This window comes from Girardinichthys multiradiatus, chromosome 11, assembly GCF_021462225.1.
Source record: "Girardinichthys multiradiatus isolate DD_20200921_A chromosome 11, DD_fGirMul_XY1, whole genome shotgun sequence".
Classification (NCBI taxonomy): Eukaryota; Metazoa; Chordata; class Actinopteri; order Cyprinodontiformes; family Goodeidae; genus Girardinichthys; species Girardinichthys multiradiatus.
Window position 1 is genome coordinate 18,049,359 of NC_061804.1, and position 23,738 is coordinate 18,073,096.

The 23,738-nt window shown below is 38.9% G+C and overlaps 2 protein-coding genes across 2 annotated transcripts; one reads left to right on the forward strand and one right to left on the reverse strand.

Moving 5' to 3' along the window:
- Window positions 1–2,247: 2,247 nt before the first annotated feature.
- On the reverse strand, window positions 2,248–13,553 carry LOC124876794 (RNA-binding protein 4-like). The gene is made up of 8 exons (XM_047379803.1): window positions 13,476–13,553; window positions 12,684–12,863; window positions 10,987–11,171; window positions 10,644–10,826; window positions 10,437–10,546; window positions 9,923–10,192; window positions 9,576–9,826; window positions 2,248–6,678 (listed from the first exon to the last, which is right to left on the reverse strand). Exons 2-8 carry the CDS (start codon window positions 12,842–12,844, stop codon window positions 6,183–6,185), a joined length of 1,656 nt encoding a protein of 551 aa, XP_047235759.1. The 5' UTR covers window positions 12,845–12,863; window positions 13,476–13,553; the 3' UTR covers window positions 2,248–6,182.
- Window positions 12,903–23,200, forward strand: LOC124876810 (ras and Rab interactor 3-like). Its single transcript, XM_047379823.1, has 7 exons — window positions 12,903–13,080; window positions 15,540–15,742; window positions 16,221–16,424; window positions 17,505–17,619; window positions 18,818–18,890; window positions 19,037–19,128; window positions 21,185–23,200. The coding sequence occupies exons 3-7, from the start codon at window positions 16,221–16,223 to the stop codon at window positions 22,234–22,236; spliced, it is 1,536 nt and encodes a 511-aa protein (XP_047235779.1). The 5' UTR covers window positions 12,903–13,080; window positions 15,540–15,742; the 3' UTR covers window positions 22,237–23,200.
- Window positions 23,201–23,738: the final 538 nt, after the last annotated feature.

The window sequence follows — 23,738 nt, forward strand, 5'->3', positions numbered from 1 at the left end:
CCTGTGTTTGAATGCTCGCTCCTTTTTCATATCAAGCCAGCAGTATCTTGGGAGGTTGTGGTTCAAAGTACTGTAACACGTGTTTGGTCTGGTTCACATTGTTTGGTGTTTCAAAGTGTTTCGGTGTCGTCCTGTCTTCATCAAATACTAAGATCCCAGTCATCCTCCACAATGCAGTGAATTGCAGACATCCTTCACTGGAAGCTTTCAGTTTGTTTTCAACAATTAAGATGAAGAAAATCAGGAAAACTACATTATCTTTTTTTTTTATTACAATATTTGCAACTCAATAATATAAGTGCAGATGTATAAAATAAACGTTTTTTTTAGCCCTGGCGATGTATAGACATTTCCATTCACTCTGCATAGCTAAGGAAAACACAGTTAAGCCCAGAATCAGTAATACTCCAAACATATCTAGGTTTAACATTACTTTCATTCAACTAAGAGGATTTTTTTTTATCATAGGAAATACCACAGGCCTCTCTCAAGAGATTGGTGACCACCGTTATGCACATTTTTATAGGTATTTTGGTGAGTTATCTTGGAAGTTAGAAGGCTTCTTTGCCATCTCCTGCTACAGATTTCAACTTCAAGTCAAGACCTTGGCTGGGCAACTTATAACAGCTAACATTTTCAGTCAGAAGAGTAATGTTGCTAAAATTAAAGGATTACTTTAAAATCTGAAAGGGGTACTAATAATTTTGGGCTTAACTCTAGATGTGCATAATCAAATACTCAAAAACTGCACTCACTGGCCACTTTATTAGGTACAAATTGCTGGTAGCGCATTGGACCCCTTTAGGGCCTTCAGAACTGTGTCAAAAACATTCCTGACAGATTTTGGTTGATAACGTCATGATAGCATCATGGAGGTGTAGCAGGTCTGTTTGCTGCATTTCTGTGACACATTTCCGCTGTACCATTATAGGTGCTCCGCTGGATTGAAATCTGGTGCTGTGGAGGCCACGGGGACACATGGTCCAGAAACCAGTTTAAGATGATTTGAGCTTTGACATAGTGCATTATCCTGCTGGAAGGAAGTTTTCAGAAGATGGCAACACGGTGGTCATAAAAGGAAAGACACGGTCAGAAACAATGTTTTAAATTATGCTCAGTTGCTACCAAAGGGCCCAAAAGTGTGCCAAGAAAACACCATTAAAGCAGTCCAAGATGTTGATACAATGCAGCATGGATTAATGCTCTCGTGTTGTGGCCAACCAGCTGAATATTGAAACATTAGACAAGGAAACTTATTTCCTGTTCCTGTCCAATTTTGGAGAGCCTGTCTCATTGCAGCTTTAGTTTCCTGTTCTCTGCTGACAGGCGTGATCCCAGGCGTGGCTGCAGTAACCTTTCTGCATCAAGGTTTGTCATGTTGTGCGTTAAGAGGGTATTCTGTATGCCTGAGTTGTAACAAGTGGTTACTTGAACTATTGTTGCCTTTCTATCAGCTCAAACCGGCCTGTCAGTTCTTCTCAGACATCGCAGAAACATTTTTCGGTCCAAACAACTGATGCTGGAGTAATTGAACAAATGTAACTAAACTGACCATTGCATGTATAAGATATATTGTGGGGAAATCGATCCAAGACGCAATGAAAAATTAGCCTAAAAATATCAGTTCAGTAAAATATTCATACCACTTTTTGATTAAAGAATTTATAAAAAAATGTATTTAGACTCTAGCATTTCTAAAAAGGCCCAAGGAATGTTTCTTTGATACTCTTCATCATGCGTTTAAAAAGGCAAATAGCTAACCTGACTTGTTTCTACTGGAAGCTGCTGCATTCCCATCCTGCTAGCTGACTAAAAGCCACATTCAGCATCAGTTTTATGTTAACATACATGCATAAACCAACTCATCTTATTACTTCAGCGTGCCATTTGTGTATACTTCATTTACTACACTCATTCAGTCCACTTGTGTCCATCTGTTAGCTGTTCATTGTTGTTGAGTGCATGAAACTCAGCAGTGTCTATGAAAAACTCTTCCTTGCAGGGAGTAGGTTCTTGTACTTTAAATTTCTTCCAGCTATTTAATTTTTTAGAAAATATTAAAGTGATCAGATTACCATCAGGTTTGGATTGTTTTCAAATTGTTTTTATTTTTATTTTTAAAAAGGCATAGATTGATGTTTTTTTTTGGAAGAAAATGGAATAAAAACATCATCTGATGTTGATCTCTGAGTTATTCCTGGTAAAGTGTGACTTTTTCAAATATTTACACAGAATAAAAAATACAGGTTGGTTGAAACTCATTTATTGATAATGAAACATTTCAAAGAACAAAAGGACAAAAAGTAGTTTAAAACAACATGGTAGAATTTGTGTTCATTGTCATTCTTACAAGTTGAAAGTGGCATCAAAAAAAATTGTTTTTGGGAGACAGGGAGTCTTGCGTCGAACCAGCAACTGATCCTCAGCCAGGTTATTCAGCTCTGAAATGGAGGGCTCTTCATCAAGGCACTTAACCCCAAAGTGGCCGCCGGGTCACATGTATAAAAACTAAAACATCCCATTCCACTGAAATGTCCCGATTCTGGTTCTGGCTGTGATTGCCTGGTACTCTTTAAATGTCAGGTAGCAGTAAAAACAAAATGTCTGCTGAAAACAATCAGATTAAATATAAAGGTGGTATAAATGTCCGCAAAGGATAGTTAGGTGACTTTTAAAAAAAAATCAGAAACAGGAATGTATGAGCTCAGTATGCTTGAAGAAAAATAAGCCGGAAAACCAAGGAAGGAAAAAATGATTCTCTCCCATTAAAAAATAAAAAAAAAAGACAGGAGAAATTTTTTCAAATATCTGAATTCCTGACAAATTAAAATCCCAAAGACAGGAAAAGGAAATAGAAAGCATGGATATAGCTGTTCCTGTTTAGTAAAAAAACAAAACAAAATGTGCCTGTGAGTGTGTTCGCGTGTTTCGGGGCGGGGCAGGAGTGTGTGGTCTGAGTGTTTACCTTAGTGGGGAGACACCCCATCGTCCACAGCAGTTTCAGGCCTAACGCTGCTGTTTTCCCCATCCCACTCTACAGCTGCGTGTGGCGTACGTCCAGGGCAAGGGCTCAGTTTGGCTCCCTCCCACTCTAGCTGTAATAATCAGCAAGAGGAAGAAGGTGGCTGGAGCAGCAGCAACAACAAGGCATGCAACTAACAGTTCACATGGAGAAGGTGGAATAATGTGGAAATGTTGAGTTGCTATGTGTCATCTGAACCTAACGCTGTCAGTTCCGGTGCCCGATGAAAAACAAGATGGCTACTGTAAGACACTACTGTAACAGGAGGGTTATAAGTAGGTTTAGTCTGCTTTTATGTTGTAAAAAGCTATTAACCAAGTAAAATCCATTTTGATGAGTTAAGCTGTTATCTAACTAGGAAAGGAATCAAAAAAAGCCTAATCCTTGTTTTGCATTAAAACAAAAAAGATGTGCTCTTGTGAAAACAGCCACGAGAAAAGCAGTCATTTGCCCTTCTCACTGCCGCTGGAGAAATCCAAAAACAACTTTTACATCAGCACATTTCCACCTGGTCAACAACCGAACAAAGCCACAACATAACGGAAGAAACGATCCTACAGTTCTCTCGCAAGATGAACCGCTGCAGTCATCAATTTTTGCAACCTCAATGTTAAACCGCCAAACCTTCAGACAGCCTCGTTTTGAAGAATTAGGGTCGACAAAACCACCGTTAAACGTTTACAATCAGTTTCTCTGATTCCTAACAGTCACCCATCTTCAGCGAATGTTGGCTGGAAATGCTTTTTCAGATTCATGAGTACCAAAGTGTACATTTCCCTGATATCTCTGATGCTTTCTATAAAAGGAAGGGTCCTAGCAACAGATGGTAACAAAAAGGAAAAACAGCTACTTTCGAATATGTACACAAGAAAAAAAGCTCATCGGCTGTCTAAAATTATGCATCGATGTGAATGCATTAAACCTGCTTTCATTAAAGAATGTTCTCATGAAACATTCAACACAAAAGTGAACTCTCCAAAGGTTCTGATTTGATGCTTTAGTGGCTAAAACAGCGGACCCCTGCTGTACAAACACAGTATCCTGAAGAATAAACAGCCAACGGGAATTACCCATAAGGCCCGTTTGTTCCCCCCTCCTGTACCCACGTGTTGTCACTTTGGCCCTTCCTACTTCCAATTTGTACTCAAACGTGAAAGTGAAAATATGCACAAAAAAAAATGTTTGACTGAATTTAACTGCATATTAAAACTGTGTGCTGCAACCTATTTCAATTTATTTTCGTTCTGAACCCATTTGGACTAGTTGACCGTTACTTAATTTGACAGATGATCCCTGATCAAACTAAAATAACGTTGCAAATAAGTAAATTCCTTTTGGTAATATTTATTAGAGATATATGCACATTTCCTTACAGTAGAATATTAGCGGAATAAAAAAAATGTACTTTTAAATTGTGGGTACCAACGTCCCCGTTGGTGGGCACAAACTGAGGGTTGGAATGAAACATCCTACGGCAGACGGCACCATTTCATTACCAAAACACTCAAATGACCAAATCTATGAAGTTACAAATTAACGAAGAAGCGAAATGAACAGCCTCCCAGTTCTGTTAAGCTGTGATGCGATTCGATCGCCCTCTAGGCTTTTCCGCTACCTAACCTCAGGATTGGGACGTATTAGCAAGAAATGAGTCAGAACTTTGGAAAACACATTCAAATTAACCAAAGTATTTAACATTTCACTAAATTTTTCATTTTTACAAAACCATTTTTGATACTAGGTCAACTGACTGAACCCAACTTCTAAGCCATCACTTCAATCCAAACAAGTCCTTCTGTGCAACATTGAACCAACAGCGGATGACGGCAAAAACTAAATGCCCGAGTTGTGCATAACTCAGGAGATAATTGTCATCAGCCAAAAAAGAAAACTGATAAAGCTACATGGTAAATTGTGTCACCTCGGTTTTCTTCGGTAAAAAACAAGCCAGTTTGATTTACTGCTCAAATCTATTACCAATTTCTTGTGTTTTTTCTGAAGTGCAATTAGGAAAACATCGCTCAGGTTTTTCCTGTCTGAGGCCAATTTTACCTTAAATTATACGTTTTGACTTTCTGATTGAGATTATTTTATTCTAAGGAGTACAACGCATAGGAGAAAACCTGTGCTCTGGGGATTTGGTAGAGGTAGAAGTTATGAATCCTACAGAAAATGGAGGAAGGAAAAATGCTGAAGCACATTTCCATCTTATATTTATTGAACTGAAAAGTATCTTTGATGTGTTTTTGCACTGAAAATTGGGGGAATACTTAGTTTTTATGCATATTTAATAAAATAAGATTTTTCAATAACTGACCTGCTGATCACCGAACAAGCTGATTGATTGGTGCGCCTCTAATTACAAGTATTAATTTTAGCAATCACCAAACAAACAGATTACTAGAAAAACGGATCTCTGCAGTTCAGTTCATCTAAGATCTGTTACTCAGAACTCGTCTTGTTGAAGGACACCCATCAGTTACACGAAGATCAAACTGTATTCTGAAAGAAAACCCTGACGATAAATCTCTAGCATGGATTAGAAAGAGGTTTTTGTACAGTTGCAGATTGGTTTTATGTTTTATTGATTCTTGTTGTTGACCATTATAGAATTGACAAGAGATTGAATTTTTCACATTTTTAAGCTTACCCTGACAATTTCATAAGTTGTTGGACAAAGTAATAGAGGACATTCCTCCACATTGCAACATACTGGATCCACCTAAAAAAACTACTGAGTAACATATAAGCAAAGCTGTGGAGAAGAAAGTATGTAGGGTATAAAAGGGTCCTTGATTCAGCAACTAACTAAAAATGGCCTCGGCCTCCAGTTCTAGCCTTGCCCCAGGCAATATTTAACAATCAACATCCAACAAGGAACCAGCTCTGCCATTACAACATCTAAAAAGAAACTTTGAATGCCGAACAAAATCTCGTTTTAAGTTGCCAAATTATCTCCACGTGTCTAAAGACCTTGCTAACTCGACGATAATGGGAAAAACATTTAGCCAAGAAAGAGAAACGATGCTTTAGATTCAAAGCACATTCAAATACAACCTGGCTACCTGTTTAAATTTCCTTTTTGAACTGTCCCTCATGTAAATACATATAATTGAGCACACACATGGGCAGTGTGTAGGGAGTGTGTGGGGGGTGGGGACTATCGATAAGGGGGTTCTGGCGTGTGGTAAGGGTAATCGTGACGCTGGGGCGTGGGTTGCCCGTGTGCGGGTGTCTGCTCATACGGTGTGGATGTGGAGTAGTTTCCCGCTGCTGGGTAAGCTCCAGATGAATCATATGCTCCTGATGCCCCGTAGCCTCCAGATGTGTCATATCCTGCTGAGGCGTCGTAGCTTCCTGAAGAAGCATTGTAATTCCCAGATGAAGTGTCATAGGTGCCAGATGATGCGTCGTAACCTCCTGAAGTCGCGTACGTTCCTGGGGCTGCATAGGCATCCGGTGTGCCGTATGTTGGCGGTGCCGTGTATGTCCCTGGCGGTGCAGGGGTTGTAGTGGGGGCTTGTGTCTGTGCACCGGCTGGTGGAGGAGGCGGCGGCGGAGGATTGGTGTAGGCGTATTGGAGGTACTGATACTGTTGCTGGTACTGTTGATACTGTTGGTACTGATGCATTTGCTGGTAGTATTCTGAGTATGACCTAATATGTTAGTGAAACAGAAAAAAAAAAAAAACAATTATAAAACTTAAAAATCTAATTTCTCACAAAATATGGAAAAACAAATTATGAATTTGAGAACCATTGAACTTCTTTGGTTTGGCCTAACTGACTTAAAATTATTCATTCCCAGTTTCATCCATCCTAAACGTCATCTCCTGTATTTTTTGGCTCCAACACAATTTCAATTATTGTATCTGGTATCAATGCAATGATAAAGGTAAGCTTTAAAATTCAATAAGATGGATAATACATGTGGTCTATCAGGCAGTACACAGGGCCACCATTATTATTATATTTATAACCTGTAGTTTAAACTTGATTTGCATTATTTTATGTGTACTGAAACATATTTGTTCTAAACAGTGAAGCAAATGATATAGTAGTACTCTATATGTGTACTTTTACTCCATAGTGTCACAATTTCTCTTTGTCCATAACGCCCAGCTATATCCTTGCTTATACTGGCAGTGACGTAAGGGAGCGAACTTTGCTCGAAACAGGTCAGGTGTGGAGAGTTTGAGTTTTTTTTCTTGAGTATTTACTAAAAAAATTGATTGTTTTTCTACAGAAAAATGCCAGATCTCTGTGTTACCTAGTTCTGTAGAAACGCAGTAAAGCACGGTGTGGACACTTCCAATTCATGTTTCCAAATAGCCCATCAAAATAATGCGCTGAATGAAACTGAAAATGACCCTGAATGGTCAGCAGTGGAGCACTTTGGTCTGTTTTAGTCAGGAATTGGTCAGGATGGTGGTCCATGATGCAGCGGGAAACCACAAAGCAGTGCTGCTGGCTGGGGAGAACAAGAACCCCCTTCATTTATTATTGAGTAAAGAAAATGGAATGTAATGAACAACCCTGTATTTCAGAAAAGCAATGTTCTGTTCCTGACTGATTGTTAAAACATGGCACACAATGCCAGATTTGAAAATCAAGTGATATTTGTTACGGCCTCTTGGACTTAGTCCACAAAAAGACAAAACGGTATTGTGTCAAAAATGATTTTGAACAAATGCGGGTTCAAACGAGTGCTTGCAGCACCCCTGAGAACGCTGTAGTGTGCATGCGGGGCCTATTGGTGGTGCTGTGACACTGCCACAGAAACACACCACATTCTGTGAACAAAGACACCAGGCATGAGAAAGAGAGCAGACCCCCACTGCAAATAAACAAAGTCTGAGTGAAGAGAGCATAGACATTAATACGTAGACGCCTCTTTGACTGGGTTGGCCCACTGGTGAGACGTAACCGTTTGTCCACCATATTGCTGGAGGCAAGACTGTGATGTGAACTAATACAAATAAAAGGGACTTTATTTCATTAAAAAACATTTTAACAGAGATTTACGTTAATGGCTCACCTTATTTATTCACACACTTGTGTTCGTAGGTACGACAGAGAAGCAGGGCCAGGCTAAGAGAATTTTCTTTTTTTTAATTACAAGAATAAAGTCAGATTTTATTTTGGGAACTCTTACAAGAAAGCGCATCTCTTTATGATTTGGTTTGGACACCTAAATGGTTCAAACCATTCCATGCTGCACACATCAGAGGCATTTTGGCTCTCCGACTTGACTACACAAATATGGCAGCGACATCGGAACGCCGTTCAGCGTTCAATAGGGCGTCTACGTATTGATGTCTATGGGAGAGAGTCTCCTCAATCAAGTTTCTGGGTGTCCGTGTGGCTGATGACCTCACTTGGAACATCAATACAACAGCAGTGGTCCGTAAAGCCCAGCAGAGGCTGCACTTCCTGAGAATGTTCAGGAAGTGTCACCTGGAGACAAACCTTTGCGCACTTTCTACTGTACCACTGTGGAGTGTGCTGGCATATGGCATATTAACATGGTACGCCAGCTGCACAGTTAAGAACAGGAAAGCCCTGCAGAGTATTAATTCAGCACAGGACATCATCGGCTGCCTCTTTGGAGGACGTTGCAGAGTCTCGAGGGCTAAACAGAGTGGAGAAGATTCTTACCGATCCATCCCATCCCACCCTGGCCACAGCCACTTTACTCCACTGCCCTGCAGCAGGAGGTATAGAAGATCCAGGGTTCTGAAGCAACGTACGAACAGGCTCAGAAAAACCTTCTACCCCTGGGCGATCAGACTGCTGAATAACACTACAGGTAATACATGAGGGATGTGTGTGTCAGACTTAGTAGCTAGTTTTTTATTGATTGCTATATTGTTTTAATATCATATTTATGGTGCTTTATTTATGCTATTTATCTTTTTTTTTGCACAAAAGTGTGGGTTTCTCTAATTTCATTGTAAACAGGGTACGATGACAAAGTAATGAAACGAAATGCATGTGCAGACAACTCAAGCGAGGTAAGCAGCAACATGGCAGCAAAGAGGTGCAGGCGGGTGGGAGCTACGACGTTTCAGAAAAGATGCGTTTCGCATGAATTCACGGAAACACGCAACCGGCGTTTAAAATATTTCCACTCTGGGACCCCATTTCAGTGTTTTGGTCTCCCAAAACATTCCGAAGATTTGTAACTATGAGGTTCCTCACTGTAAAAATCCCCAGATGGCATTCATTTATACTAGCTGGTTGATTTAAAAGTAGATATTTAATTGTATTGTTTTTCATTTCATAAATGCTTATGTCTTATAAACAATCTTATTTTTCTTTACTCATTTGTTTTTTTCTCTTTAAGTTTAGCCTCGTTAAGCTCACTTTTTGTTTTGTTTTTTTACACTGCTTCCTGTTTTCATTTCTGTTGCACTCGTGTATGAAGTTGAGTTCTTGATAAATACTAAGTGATTATTGTTAAAGTTTTGGTCATTAGAATTATCGCACAATGACTTTTAATAGGATAAAAATTTTGATTTTTCTTTAGGCTCCATCCTACAGGAATGTGTTACCTAGCAACCGGATCTGCCCCTTCAGACGTTGTGGTGACAGGTGCTGCGTCTTCAGAGACTCCAGGTGGTGTAGGCAGCAGGGTGCGTCGTTTGGGGCGTATCTGGGCAAAGGAACCCGGAACAGGGTCAGGAAGAAGAGGGGCCCGGTTTCCTCTTATTGGACTGCGGTCTCGTTCGTTATCTGATGCTGCTGCTGCTGCCGCCGCTGCTGCTGCCGCAGCTTTTCTTCCTGCCTGCTGCTCTGCCAGAACCTTTAATTAAATTTTTTGGAGTAAATATTCATTAGGAGAGTCTTTGTTCCTGCACTTATATTAACAAAATATGTTTCAATGCAAAAGTTCACAAACCTTCTGTCCTTCTTGAAAGAACTTGGCTCTTGCTGCTTCAAAAAGTGTTGTTGGATCTGGCACAGCGGGCTGCTCTGCCTCTTCAGTAGCAGGATTGTGATTGGCCAGTTCTTGGTAGACCTGGTCAGCAACAGCTCCATACACTTGGCTGGCAAGAGCGCCATATATGACCCCATCTGCACCCTTAGAACTTGTAAGGCCTTTGAGAGCAGCGTAGGTGGGGTCAAAGCTTGTTGTGTTGTAAAATGAGTTATGGACACTTTGTTGAACCTGAAAGAAGAAAAATGAATATTTTTGAAATGACAGGAAACTCCAATCGGACAGGACTAAAAAGCATTAAAACACCAATATGAAATGGAAGGTGTAGAGTTAATGTTTTCAGAGACTAAAATGACAGATTATAAAACTGGCATAATCTAAAGAGTTGTTAAGAGATTTTAGCCATTAGAGTGTATGTTACTAAAACTGATCATATAGAGGATATAGTAATCACACTGATAAATCATTAATTTACCTGTATGGGCAGGCCAGCGGCTGCAGCAGCAGCTGCAGCTAGCACAGCTGCTTGACTCTGGTGATGTTCGAGTGACGGAGGAGGACGTGGAAGAAGACCCTCTCTGCCACCTGGAAGCAAAGAGCAAAGATCAGATGTGGGAATCCAGTTTTCTTTTTTTAATAAAAACGAACAGAAAACTGGATTCTTCATCATCAGTTACAACACCTGCAGATGTAGCTGAATCTCCAGCCCCTGCAATCTGATTGATCAAAGGTTGAGCTTTGGACAGCTCTACAGCCAGCTGACGCCCCTTGAACATGGTCCCATTGAGTGCCTCAATAGCTGCCAGGGCCTCCTCCTTCCTCTCCATATGCACAAATGCATACCCAACATTTGAGCACAATCTTGCTGCAAAAGAAATTATGTGGCCATCAGCTTAAAAGACACAAATGTTCAATCATTTCCATGTTTCTTTAGAGTATCGTTATCAATTCTGGATCAAGTGCTAGAAAACCTTTAACCAGTGTGCTTGAATACATAATTTGACTTTAACTTAAAAATGTGTTACCTTTGACTTTGTCACAGTCTAAAACTCTTCCAAAGGTTGAGAAAAGCCCATGTAGGTCATCTGCTGAACATGTTGCACTGATGTTCCCTACAAACACTTTAATGGAGTTGGGTGGGCGTGCACGAGACTCCTCAACCACAAGGGGTCTTCCTCTGTACTCTTTGCCATCTAGATGCCTTATGGCCCTGAGGGAGTGAAACCCAAACACAGAACTTATTGTCTTTGAACGGAAATCACAGGACAATTCAACGGGTTGAAAATGTCTTTGAACAAACTCTGCAAAGAGCTTGTGCTGTACAAAACATTGAAATTAATGTTGTGTATTGTTGTTAATAATGAATGTTATGTTCTGGTGAAATCTGTCCCAGGTGGTTCTCTGAAAGAGAGTTTCCATGTGCAAACTAGTTATAAGCACAAGATAAGGGAAGGTGCTGATGCAGCAGCATTCTCCGTTTCAACAAAAAAACATGAGTTAACTTTGCACTAAAGCTCAAGGGAATATTTCACTTCCCATATTTCAACAGTCATTTAGGCCCAAGAAATGTGTACAACTGCAGGTGAAATTGCAAGTGCACATTCATTATTATAGCTGGTACAGCTCTTGCAAATATAGTCTGCAATTTGCATTTATATAGATTTTTGGCATCTGTGGCTCAGTGGAGCAGTCATGTTCCAATCGGAAAGTTGTGGGTTCAGTTTCAGCATCCTCCCTGCAACATTTCAATGTCTCCTTGGGCAAGACATATCACTAAGCTGCCGAGCCGATCTGCGTATCATATATGTGTGCAGGTCTGTATGTGCAGCTGGGTCATTTGAGCTATAAAGTAACTATTTAGCGCGGGAAAAAAATAAACATAATAAAAGTAAACATAATTCCTAAATACTTTAAGACACTAAATTTAACTCCCCTTTGAATTACGTAGAATACTATAATAATTTACATCATAACTTAACCGAACTTATTACCTTAAGATAGGTTAGTCAACTTATATTGGCGTTTTCAGCCCTTGAATTTAATTAGAGTTTAGGCCCATACAAGCTGCTATTCAAGGGCATAAGAGACAATGGCTGATTTTTCTTTTCCTCTCCACTATGTGCTTTCCAGTGTTGTTTCAAAAATAAATTGAAAAAAATTAACGACTGTCGGCAGAAGGGGGGTCTGTCCCGCCACTCTAATAAAACTACAAGGGGAACAAACACGGATGTTTTTCCAGGTTCTCCCCCTCCCTGGTCCTCGTTTGTGCCTCTGCACAGCACAGCCTTACATCATGACTTAAATAGGCGTGTTCCTCTGCCATAAATTGGAAAAAATATAGTTCCTTTCTCGCTGCGGTAAATAAATGCCCGTACAGATGATTAATAATTTACTAAATGTCCTGATTTCTTTGGTGGGGGCCGCCCTTGGGTAATAGCAAGAGAAACACTGAGGTTACCCAACTTCAACATAATCCCACAGTTATTGGCTGGTTTTAGCCAAATATGGAAATCCCTGTTTCAGCCAAATTAAGCCAAATATAAACATTTCCACGATGAACGAGCCAGTAGTACATAGGGGGGCTGACCGACTGGGTTTGTTGCTTCCCTACATCATTGGGTCTTTAGGGTAGTCACAGCATAAAACAACAAAACTGAACTTTCATATGAAAAAATTAAATGAAATTTAAGATCAGAGAACCTGGCCATACTTCATAGCATACCTGTCTGCTGCGCCCTCCCCCTTCAGGGTCACGAACGCATACTGTCTGAGCAAAGAACATGTATCGATTTCCCCATAAGGAGAGAAAAGCTTATTTAGTTCATCTTGAGTTGCATCCAAAGGAAGGTTCCCCACAAACAGCTTCACGTTCTCAACGCTCATCTCGATATCAACAAGACATCTGAAAAAGAACAAACAGGATTTATTGGGACAAGCCGTTAGGTTGACGGATACCCCGGCCGAACGTTAGCAATTCATTTGTTAACCTAGCGCGACTTTCCGGAACCATCATGTAGTGGCACAGTTATAACATACTGTTTACTTTTAACGTCGTAACAAGGGCAACGGTACAAAAAAGGCCAGACTCTTTTTTACAAAGACGTGTAGCATACGGACAGGTTTGTAAGCTAAGCTAATATAACCGTTAACTTTAGCAGTGGAAAATGGGTGTAATAGTGTACGAAGCATACCATAAGACAGATAAACTTGACAGCCCGAATCAAATGGTACAGGAATGGAAACAAAACAATGTTTGTGCGGCATAGAACATGATTAACGGTTATCGAAAACTCCTGGCCATTTTGTTTAAAGCTAGCGTTAACGATGCAGCGTTAGCCGTGCTAGCTAAAGCTAACAATGCTGTTTTATGAATTAATTTGCAAAGGTTTGTTACGTCTGAAGCCATCCTACTTAGAACAACTACAAGGAAGCATATTTAACACATGTATAGAGTTGTTTACTTAAATTAAACGCAAATAAACGTCTGAGCCTACATGTTGCACAAATAGCTTACCCAACGCGGTCCTAAGCCGATGAGGTTCAGACGTAACATCCGGTGGCTGCGGTGTTGCGCTAAAAGAAGTCCCCTGCCATCAAAATTAGGTTTAGCTCAGTTTTGTTGCTAATAATTTGTCTGTTATTTAATGCGCGACCGTTTTAATTTGTGAATTAGAAATTTAGAACAGAACAGAAATAAAAACTACAAAAAGCTATAATTTCTGTATATAAATAAATTATTTACACCGTGATTCGCAGAATATAAACATAAAATGTGAATAATATGAACATATTTTACAGAAACAAACCAAAAGAATCAATGAACCTCACCAACATATTGTACGTTCTCCACATGGCTCTATTCACCTTCCTTTAGCAATAATCATTAAAGTTGGATCATTTAATGTGCATCATCCAATAATCTGGATTTGTTTCAAAAACAATGGCAACATCTAGGTTTAATAAGAGCATGTCAACATAGCATGTCTACAGCAAACTATGTTTCAAATCGGTATTTTTAACAGAAGGTAAAAAGAAGTTAAGATAATGGTATACAAGATGTCCTCTGTATACTGTCTGTTTAGACAGATATTCCAAACAGTTCTTTCATTTTTATAAGTAAATTGTGACAGCCTAGTACTTGGTCAGAAATAACAAGGGAGTAACCTCACATAGTGGTTACCCCCTTGCAACATGTCACACAGAAAAAAAGAGGTTTACTGCTAATTTGTATTATTAGCCAATGATTAGTGGGGAACCCTTTATTTATACAGTGCAAGCAGTACAAGAAATCACTATGTCTTTAAGCATGTTAAAAACCAGGAGTAGGCTATTTATTACTAATATTATTATTATTAGTAGTAGTAGTAGTAGTAGTAGTAGTGCAGTAGCAATTGTAGCAATATTTTATTGATTTATTTTTTGCTTTGTTGAAAAGAAACATTTGCCATCCCTAAGAAGAACGAAAAAAAGATAAATAAATAAAATAAACAATATAAAAATGTATAAAGTATAATTAAAATATATATATATATGTTATCAATATTTTTCATTGTAAAACCTTGAAATGTATGGAGAGCCGTCTCATTCAAAATTAAATAAATAAATAAATACTGCTATTGATAAATTATTAAGAAATATTCCATGAAATAAATAAATATTCCCATGAAATAAAACAAAATAATAATGTTAAAATAAATTTTCATCTTATTTTATCTAATTCATTTCAAGATTTATTTAATTTACATAAAGATTTTAATAAACAGTGTTAGACCCATAACATAAGGTGGCTGCATTTACTTGAGATGGGAAATAAATAGCACTATGTGTGTGTATGACGTGCTGAAAGGATGACGAAGACTTATTGCATACCCAGCTTCCACAAAAACAGCGGCAACCGCCGTGACAGGCTTCTACGGGCCGGTCTGGCACCTTCTGGCATCCTCGCAGAATCCCCTGGCTCCCTCCGCCATGCTTCTGCCAGCCACTGCCACGAATGGAGCTCGGTCCTGCTGTCCCAGCGCCACCTAGCGGATAAAACTCCGCCCCCTCATTTGAATATAAGAACATGAAATAAAAAAACCTTAAAATGAAAAACGAGGTTAAAAAGTAAAAGTCACTGAAATACATAAAGTAGCTTTACAAAACAAAAGTGCATTATGAAATAAATAAATAAATCTTTAAATAAATTAAATAAATCTTTAAATAAATTAAATAAATCTTGAAATGAAGATGAAACTTTCTTTTAACATAATTATTTTGTTTTATTTCATGGGGATATTTATTTATTTCATGGAATATTTATTAATAATTTATCAATAGCAGTATTTATTTAATTTTGAATGAAACGGCTCTCCATAGATGTGCTTCCTGTAAAAGGTTGCTTTTTTTCCTAGCTCACCTGCTTGTTCAGATCAAGTTACCTACAGGGGGCGCTGTTTCGCCAGATCAACACAGACATAAAATGTCACACACTTTCAATAATAACTGCTGTCTGACCCACAGCTTTCCCAAAATTAGTGCGCTGGCTTATACAGTTTTGTCTTTTCTTTTCTTTCTTTTGACATGACCGTATGAGGAGATTTATTTTCAGGTGAGATCAGGTGAGCAGGAAGGAGGAGCCACGCACACATTTGTGGATCTGTAGACGCACGTCATGACAAGCCGGAGGAAAAGAGAAGTGAACTCTTCTTGATTGTAAACTTGGAGAAGGAAGAACATGGAGCACGCCTCCATAAATTGGAATCCGAAGAGATAAAAACAAATTAGGAACTGAGCGGAAAGGTAACTGGACACAAAACACTAAAACTGGTGATGTCAACGTTTGTAGATTGGAGCTTGTAGAAATGACGGAGAGAGTAGTATGAGGAGGCAAAGTGGAATTTATAGGAATGCATGCTGCGCAGCCAGAAACATGTTGGCATACATGCTGTTTTGATCATTTCTATGATTATTACAGAATAGAAACAATGACGTTTGACCGTTTTACCATCTAATGCTGTGCTGTGATATCAGTCTTCTTTTCCTGTCTGCTTAATTAAAAGCTTTGACTTGAATTGCCATTTTATTAAACCCTGTCTCTGAGCCGATGCAGTTAACCAAGTCTGGACTTGCAGTCCAAATCTAGGCAGATTTTCTTCGCAGGTGTGTGTCTCTAGGTGCAGCAGTCAACACTGCTAATATAATGGGACTGCGTGACCATTAAAGGTCGGTACAGCTAATACCAGTGTAGTTACTGGTGTGTGTTTGTTTGTGTCTTCAGATGGCACAGCAGGAGGAGCCTCTGTATGACTTTCCAGAGCCCACCCAGCCATCAAAGCGCAAGCTTCTTAGGCCTCAAAGAGGAAGAGGCTCCCTGAGAAGCATCAGCGTGCTGGACCGTCTCCTGCTTACAGTTCCTGTCTGGCTGCAGCTGTCTATCAACCCAGCAAATGCACTGCACATTCTGCAAAGAGAACCTCCTGGGGTCTGACACATATCTATGCAGCACGTTTTCTTTTCACACACACTGTCATAAATAAGTATCTGGCAACTTACAGATTACACCAGTTTTTGCTGCTTTTTGTCACATATGTTTCAGATCATTACATTCAATGAGTCTTTTTAATTACTGTGGAAGAATTCTGGCCCACTCTTCTTTGCAGAATTGTTTGAATTCTGCCACAGTGGAATGTTTTTTTGTGCATAAATGGCTTGTTTAAACCATTTCAATCAGATTTTGGTGCAAACCTTAACTACACCACTCAAGTTTTTATTTGAACCATTTAGAGGTGTGTTTGAATGGTACAAGGTAACAAATTGATGGCCGGATATTATTCTTCAGGATTTTCTGACTGAGAGAAGAATTCCAAGGCCATTAATTAGGGCAAACTGTCTAGGTCGTGAAGCAGCAAAGCAGGCCCAGACCAATACACTACCACCACCATGTTTGGCTGTCTTTATGATCCCTTTTCTGAAAGGCTCTGTCTGTTTTATGCCAAATGCAACAGGAAGGAGACCTTCCAAAATTTTCACTTTTGTCTTGTCAGTCTGCCGACCATTTTCCCAATAGTGCTTGAGATCTTCAAGATATTTTTGGTTGGTTTTAATCTTGAAACTCTTCCATGGATGCCGGTTTTAGACAGTCTGTTTCTTGTTGTTGAATAATGATCACTGACCTTGATTTGAACTTTCTAACCTTTTCCATGCTAGTAGATGTTATTGACTTTGTTTGTTGTCTGTTTTTGATTTTCAGGCTAGATTGATTGCTTTATGAATCATTTAACCTTCTTTATGTTGTTAGACTGGTCCTATTTAGGTGATTGTTTTATTGTACAGGTCTGTGCAGTGAAACTGAAATGAACTTTTAAAAAAGCTAATTTGTTATTTGAAATTTATGTTTTTTTTTTGAGAAATTAAAATTAATATCACCTGAAAAAATTAAGTGTGACAAACAATAGAAGAAATCTGTAATGGGGGAAATACGTTTTCACTGTACTATATATATATCCACATGTAATTCCTGTCAGTTCCCCTACATTCAGTAACCACATTTGCTGTCCTACAGACATTCCTGGTGAGGAAGTCCCACACATCCCAAAGGAACGTGCTTTGTGTTCGACTGGCAGATGACAGTGTGCCATCCTTTGTGCAGGAGTTTAGCATCAGGGAGGAACAGTCTAGTAAGAACATTAATCTACCTCTAACACCTCATTTTTCATTTGTCTCACTTATCTCAGTTAAAGCTTATTTCACAGATTATTATATACTTTATGCAACAAAGGACATTCTCGGTGAGACTGTCTGAGAAAGACAGATTAGTCTGTTTTTGGATATTTTGTTTTAATCTACAGCCATTATGGCCAGTATTAATGAATGTTTTGCCTCTTTAAAGCTTATTTTAGCCCATGTATGCCGAAATATTCTGCTGAACTACATTTAGCTTTGATTTAAGCACACATTTTGTATTGCATGATTTTGACAAGCTTATGCAATTCTTGTCTGGAGCTGCATTTTTTGTTAAGATGGGAGACACTCCTGTCTAAAGTATTTTTTTCCCTTAGCATGCCATTGCCCCAATGAAACTTGGTTGTGTCAGCAAGATGCTCTGGAGATGCTTTTCTTCAACAGGGATACGAATCTGGACAGAGTTAATGGATCAGATGGGTAGAGCTAAATTCAGGGCAATCCTGGAAAAGTACCTGTTAGAGGCTGCAAAAGACTGGGGCAGAGGTTCAAATTTTTACAGGACAACAATCCTAAACATGCTGCCAGGGCTACAACAAAATGGTTTAGAACAAAGCATAGTTATGCGTTAGAATGGCCCAGTCATAGTTCAGACTTTATTCCACCTGAATACTTGAAAATACTTGATGTTCACAAGTAATCTTTATCCAGTCTGACTGAGTTTGAGCTCAAGATAGGGTATTAGGGATTCTTAATTAGGATCATGTTCGATTCTGTTCTCTCCCCATAATAATGGCTCACAGCTGTCCATCCAGATTCTAACGAGATTCCAGATTCTTCCAGATTCTAATGAGGCGTTTAACCATTCCCAAAACCTGCTTATTTAGGTGAGCTTTATGCAAACCAATATCTTGGATGTTCTGAAACAGTGTCACATATTTGCTCTTTCAACTAACTGGTTATTGATTATCTAAATGAATAAGCCACTTCCTGCTTCAGCTACTGAAAATAACTTGTTGCTTGAACATGTCACCGCAGTAATTTTACATTTGCAAGACTCTTCTTTCAATTTTCTACAGTAAATTTTGTAGCCAGGTAGTATGTTTTAGATCCCACATGATTTTATATATACAATCTGCTTAGAAATCAATATCGGAAGAAGTTTGAACTCATTTTTATACCTGTTTCAATCAGCTCTGTCCCTGGAGAATTCGGCCATCAGCTTTCCAGATCTCCCAAGACTAATTTCCTTCTATTGTGTCAGCAGGTAAAACAAAGGAACCACAATGTTCCTTTCCATTTTTGTTTCTATTAATTTCTTCCATCTATATTTTTAACCTTTTTCATCCTGAATCATTAAATATTGAGTTGCCAGAGCTACTTGTGTGATCGCATTTCGCTTATGTCTTTCAGAGACGTGTTACCGTTCCCGCTGGAGCTTCCTGAAGCCATTGCAAAGGCAGCATCACACAAAGAGCTCGAGTCCATCTCCCACATGGGAATTGGTGAGGGAATTACCTGTTTCCTCACAGCAGATTTTGCAACCTAACCTCTAATTATCTAAGGCTTTGAAGGAGGGATGTATTTACAAGACTCTTTCACAGACAGTGGATCTTGAAAGTGTACACACCCTTGTTACATTTTTAATTCTTGCGATGGAAACAATGAGACAGTAATAAAAAAAAGTTCAAAACTTAATATATAATGACAGACATCGGTTCGTTAAAAATAATATAAAAAAAATAAAATGTGTTAAAACGTAGTTATGTAGCTGTAAATGGTGAAAAACAAATACTTGGTTAAAGTAAGTTTTTATTGAATTTTATCTTTCAGTCTTGTTAATTTAACAGCTGCTGCCAAATATAGCATATCTGATGAACTTGAAATAAAGCTAAACCATTCTGGTACTATATAACTGATAGCTGGCTGCTTACATCCTTTAGCTAAAACCAGCTAAAGTTACAAAGGATAAAAAAAAATATATGTAAAAAGGTGTCAGCCAGGAGGATACCAAAAATCCCTAGCATTACATATGCGACATTAAGGATATTACAAAAAGCTTGACAGCTCTCCAGAATTAATCAGAAGTTAAGTACTGGCTGCGTTCTACAGGTAAGCTCAGAAATATTCATACCCCTGGCAGATTTAGATTTAAAACGACTTTTAATTCAACCAAGAAGTTCATTTCTGACAGGAACTGAGGCAGGCATCTCTAAAACATGTTAATAAGGTAAAAGGAATACCAATTTGAACAAAAACATTGTAGTGTAAAACGCTTTGGGGTCTCTGTGAACATTGATAAAGCGCTATACAATGCAGGCCATTTACCATCTATCTTTGGTGATGAGTTCCAGGTTTTAGAGGTTAGAAGACGTCATTGCCATCACCCTAATCTTTAGCTCCCACCTCAGATTTTCTAACAAATTCAAGCTGGGACTGGTTGGGCCACTCCAAACTCTTCAAATATTACTTTAAATCAAAAATTAACACTTTACTGTACATGTGACAAAAATCTTCCATATTCTCCAAGATTCTGGAAAAAGGAGCGGGGTTGTAAGACATAATCCTTTTCTTACAAAGAAAACTTTTTTAGTTCAGGCAAAAATCTTCCAGAACATCTGGGAGAACCTTCTGGCCTTAATTCCAAAAAGGTAGAAACAACACTAACAACACTCAAAATATACAATATACACACACAGTGAAACACGGTAGTGGCAGAATGCTGCCATAGGGTTACTTTTATTTAGATGGATCTGGGTTTATGTGCTGTAAAAAAAACCAGACCATGGTAGATTATTTCAAAACCTAATACTAGGATTAAACAAACAACATGCTTGGCTAAAGCTGATTCATTTTTGTTCATTCAGTCTTCTAGAGTTCATGCCTGCCATCAATTATGCTGTGTCGAAATTAACATGAAATAAAGTTCAGCTGCTCTAGTTGGATTTCCCTGACCTTTACAACTTTGCATCCTTTAGCTAAAACTGAACAACAAAGGGGCCAAATGGATGGCATTGTACACATGTATCAGTTAGGAGAAGGATACAGAAAGTAAGCAAGCAAAGAGAACAGCAACACTTAAGGAGTTGCAGTAATCTTTGGTCTGAACAGTTCTCTTCTACATTTGACAACAATCACATGTATTCTCTTGGGACCAGAGACCTGAATCTGACAGAAAATCTGTAGGTTCACCTTAGAAGGACTGTGGACAAGTCCTCAATATCTGATAGATTAGGACAATGTAAAAATGTAAAGATTTTGATGGAGTATTAGTTGAGGGTTTGCACACTTATGCAAACTGGGTTATTGCACCTTTTATATTGTTTGCTCCTAACAGATTTGTTTTTCTGTTCAATTGTTCAAGATAAATGCCATAGTAAATGTAGAAAATGTTTTCACGTGGTTTATCCTGGCCTCGTTGTTGTGTGTACACGTTTGAGAACTGCCGTACTCTGAATGTAGGAATGATCTTTCACAGTTGAAAAAAATATATATTTGATCAACTTATTAAATGATGTTGACTAAAAAGTTTACTATAATAACATCAAAAATCCTTTCTAGAATTCTGGCGTTCCCATCTGAATGTCCGTGGACCACGAGAGGCTCCTAAGCCCAGAAAAGAGAAGAAGCCAGATGGTGCAACATCAGCCACACCTGCTATTCTACAGACTAACTCTGCAGCTCAGCCAGATTCTGGTCTCCTACCAGATTCAGAGAACCAGCTCAATGCAGCCGTATCCCACTCAAACGGCACTAAATCTGATTCAAATCCAACTCTGTTCCAGGAGTTCTGTCCCATCACAACACGCACCCCGAGAGAACTGGACTGCGGTTCCGGCCAGGGCGCCCTCTGCTTCATTAACCCTCTTTTCTTGCAGTCGCAGAATGCTTTCTCCAGAAGGCGCATGTTCAAACGCAGCCTAAAGGTTCGAGTTTCCACAGAGACATCGACCTCTCTCTCGCCTCCGCTCGCCCCGCCGCCTCCTCCGCCCCTCATGCCTAAAATCAAAGGGAGAAGTAAAGGTCTAAAAGGAGGAGGAGGAGGAGGTCCGCTTCGTGTTGCTCAGGCTGACCAACCTTCCACTGAGCTAGGAGAGCAGCCTCCATCAGATCTTTATTTCTGGTCAGAGATGTGTGAAACTGGCCACACTAAAGCTGACATCAAACAGGAAGTGGCTTCAGCTGAGCTACCAGCCATAATGGAGCATCTTCTAGATGATTACATGCAGCCTTGTCCTGTGGTCAGTGCCCACTCTCCCTCACCCTCTCCTTACCAGTCGCCATCCATTTCTCCAAGAGCACCACCTCTTTTCCCCAAAACTTGTCCTTCCCTCACTCCTCGTGACTCTCCCAGTGCTTCTCCATCCATCTCACCTTATCAGTCCCCATCTTTATCCCCCACAGTGCCTCAGTCTCTCTCTCCATACGACTCACCCAACATTTCTCCCTCTCTCTCTCCTGCAACTTCTCTGAATTCCTCTCCACTGAGAGAACAAGTCTGCTGTGCAGATGCTGCTTCTTCAGGGCCAGATGAGCAGAGATCAGGGTGGGAGGCTGAGGAGGAAGCAGCACACACAGATAAGAGCAAAGAGGATGACAAAGGATTTGGATGAAAAGGTGGGGAAAGGGTAAACCGATGTGGATGTAAAGAGGAGCTCTGAAGTGGAGAGTAATCTTAAAGAAAGAACAGAGACTCCACCTTTGTCATCCCATAAACAGGACATGGTTAAACAATGCGAAGAGCAAACGCCTTAAGACTGTTTATGAATTTCTAGGTAGTCAAAGATTAAATTTTTAAATCGAGCAGTGATACCTGACAGAAATTATGTGAGATTTTTCTTATAATTTAAATTTAAGACTCTTAAAAGTGTTTTATTTGCTCTTCATTTAGAATTAGGGAGCAGGTCTTTTTCAAATTTAACCCACCAAAAAATAGCAACAATTGTTGAAACGTTTAGCAATCCAGCTTTTTAGATAAAAATAACATCCTCAATCTATGAAGAGATTTTTGTACTTGCAAATTGTGAATAATGAAACCTTAGTGAATGAGTTTGCTTATTTTTATTTTACAAGAATAAAATATTCAGTAGAGCGTGATCTAAGCTATTCAAAGTGAATAAAGATTTTTTTTGTAAAACTTAAATGAAATCTTAGATCCTTTCACACATTGTGGCCACTAGCTATTCATAAGCCGTGGTCCAGACTCTGGTGTTTCACTCTATACAGCACCACCAACCAGGCAACTAGAAGTCCACTAAAAGGTTCTTCAGACTCACATGTCCAACACTGCCAACATTTCCAAAAACATCAGGATTATCTTTCTATAGTAAGGCAGGAAAAATGTAAAGTTTAATTAATAACTTAAGGGCTAATATACTTGTTCAAAAGACTGAATTCTACACATTAAGGCCGTCATCTAAGCATTATAACGGACATCATGCATCACTGGCTATATTTTACCTTATAATTTGACCACTACTGTGACTGTACTGCTCTGACAGATAAAAAATAATTGTAAAACTTTAGAATTGATTTAATGAAATTAATAACTGCATTAAAAGAGGACATTATTTATCACTGGGTATTCTTTATCTTGGATTTTTGTGACTTTATTGTTCTTGAAAATACCTCAACAGCAGTAACTGTTTAACAGATTTTGTTAAAAGCCTGTAAAAACAGTTTATTTTTCTAACCAAAAACACTTTTGTGCAGTAGATTAGTTTTCTGTGCTAGAAGAGGTGCACTTTTTTCTCATTACACTGAACAATATTAGCAAATAGTAAAATATGTGGGAAATCAATATAATTAATATATAGTATTGTATGACTGGATTAAAGTCAAGTCAAGTTTATTTATACAGCGCTTTTCAGCAACAAGGCACTCAAGGCACTGTACATAAGGAAAAACATTACAATGATACAGAAAATCAAACAACAGAGGTAATTAAAAAAAATAAAATAAAGAGAATAGAATGATGGATAAGAAAATGAAAGGAAAATTGGACTGAAAACGTAACTAATAATGTTTAGATGGCACAGTCAAAGGCCACTCTAAACAAATAAGTTTTTAATCTTGATTTAAAACAACTTAGGGTTTCGGCCCTTTTACAGTTTTC

Bases quoted from the DNA above. Each gene is read 5' to 3' on its own strand.
- LOC124876794 (XM_047379803.1), bottom strand. From the start codon at position 12,844: ATGAGCGTTGAGAACGTGAAGCTGTTTGTGGGGAACCTTCCTTTGGAT. The intron at 11,172-12,683 runs GTATGCTATGAA...TCACTCCCTCAG, and splicing joins GGGGAGGGCGCAGCAGACAG to GGCCATAAGGCATCTAGATG. The intron at 9,827-9,922 runs GTTTGTGAACTT...ATTTAATTAAAG, and splicing joins TCTTTCAAGAAGGACAGAAG to GTTCTGGCAGAGCAGCAGGC.
- LOC124876810 (XM_047379823.1), top strand. From the start codon at position 16,221: ATGGCACAGCAGGAGGAGCCTCTGTATGACTTTCCAGAGCCCACCCAG. The intron at 18,891-19,036 runs GTAAAACAAAGG...TATGTCTTTCAG, and splicing joins TCCTTCTATTGTGTCAGCAG to AGACGTGTTACCGTTCCCGC. The intron at 19,129-21,184 runs GTGAGGGAATTA...AATCCTTTCTAG, and splicing joins CATCTCCCACATGGGAATTG to AATTCTGGCGTTCCCATCTG.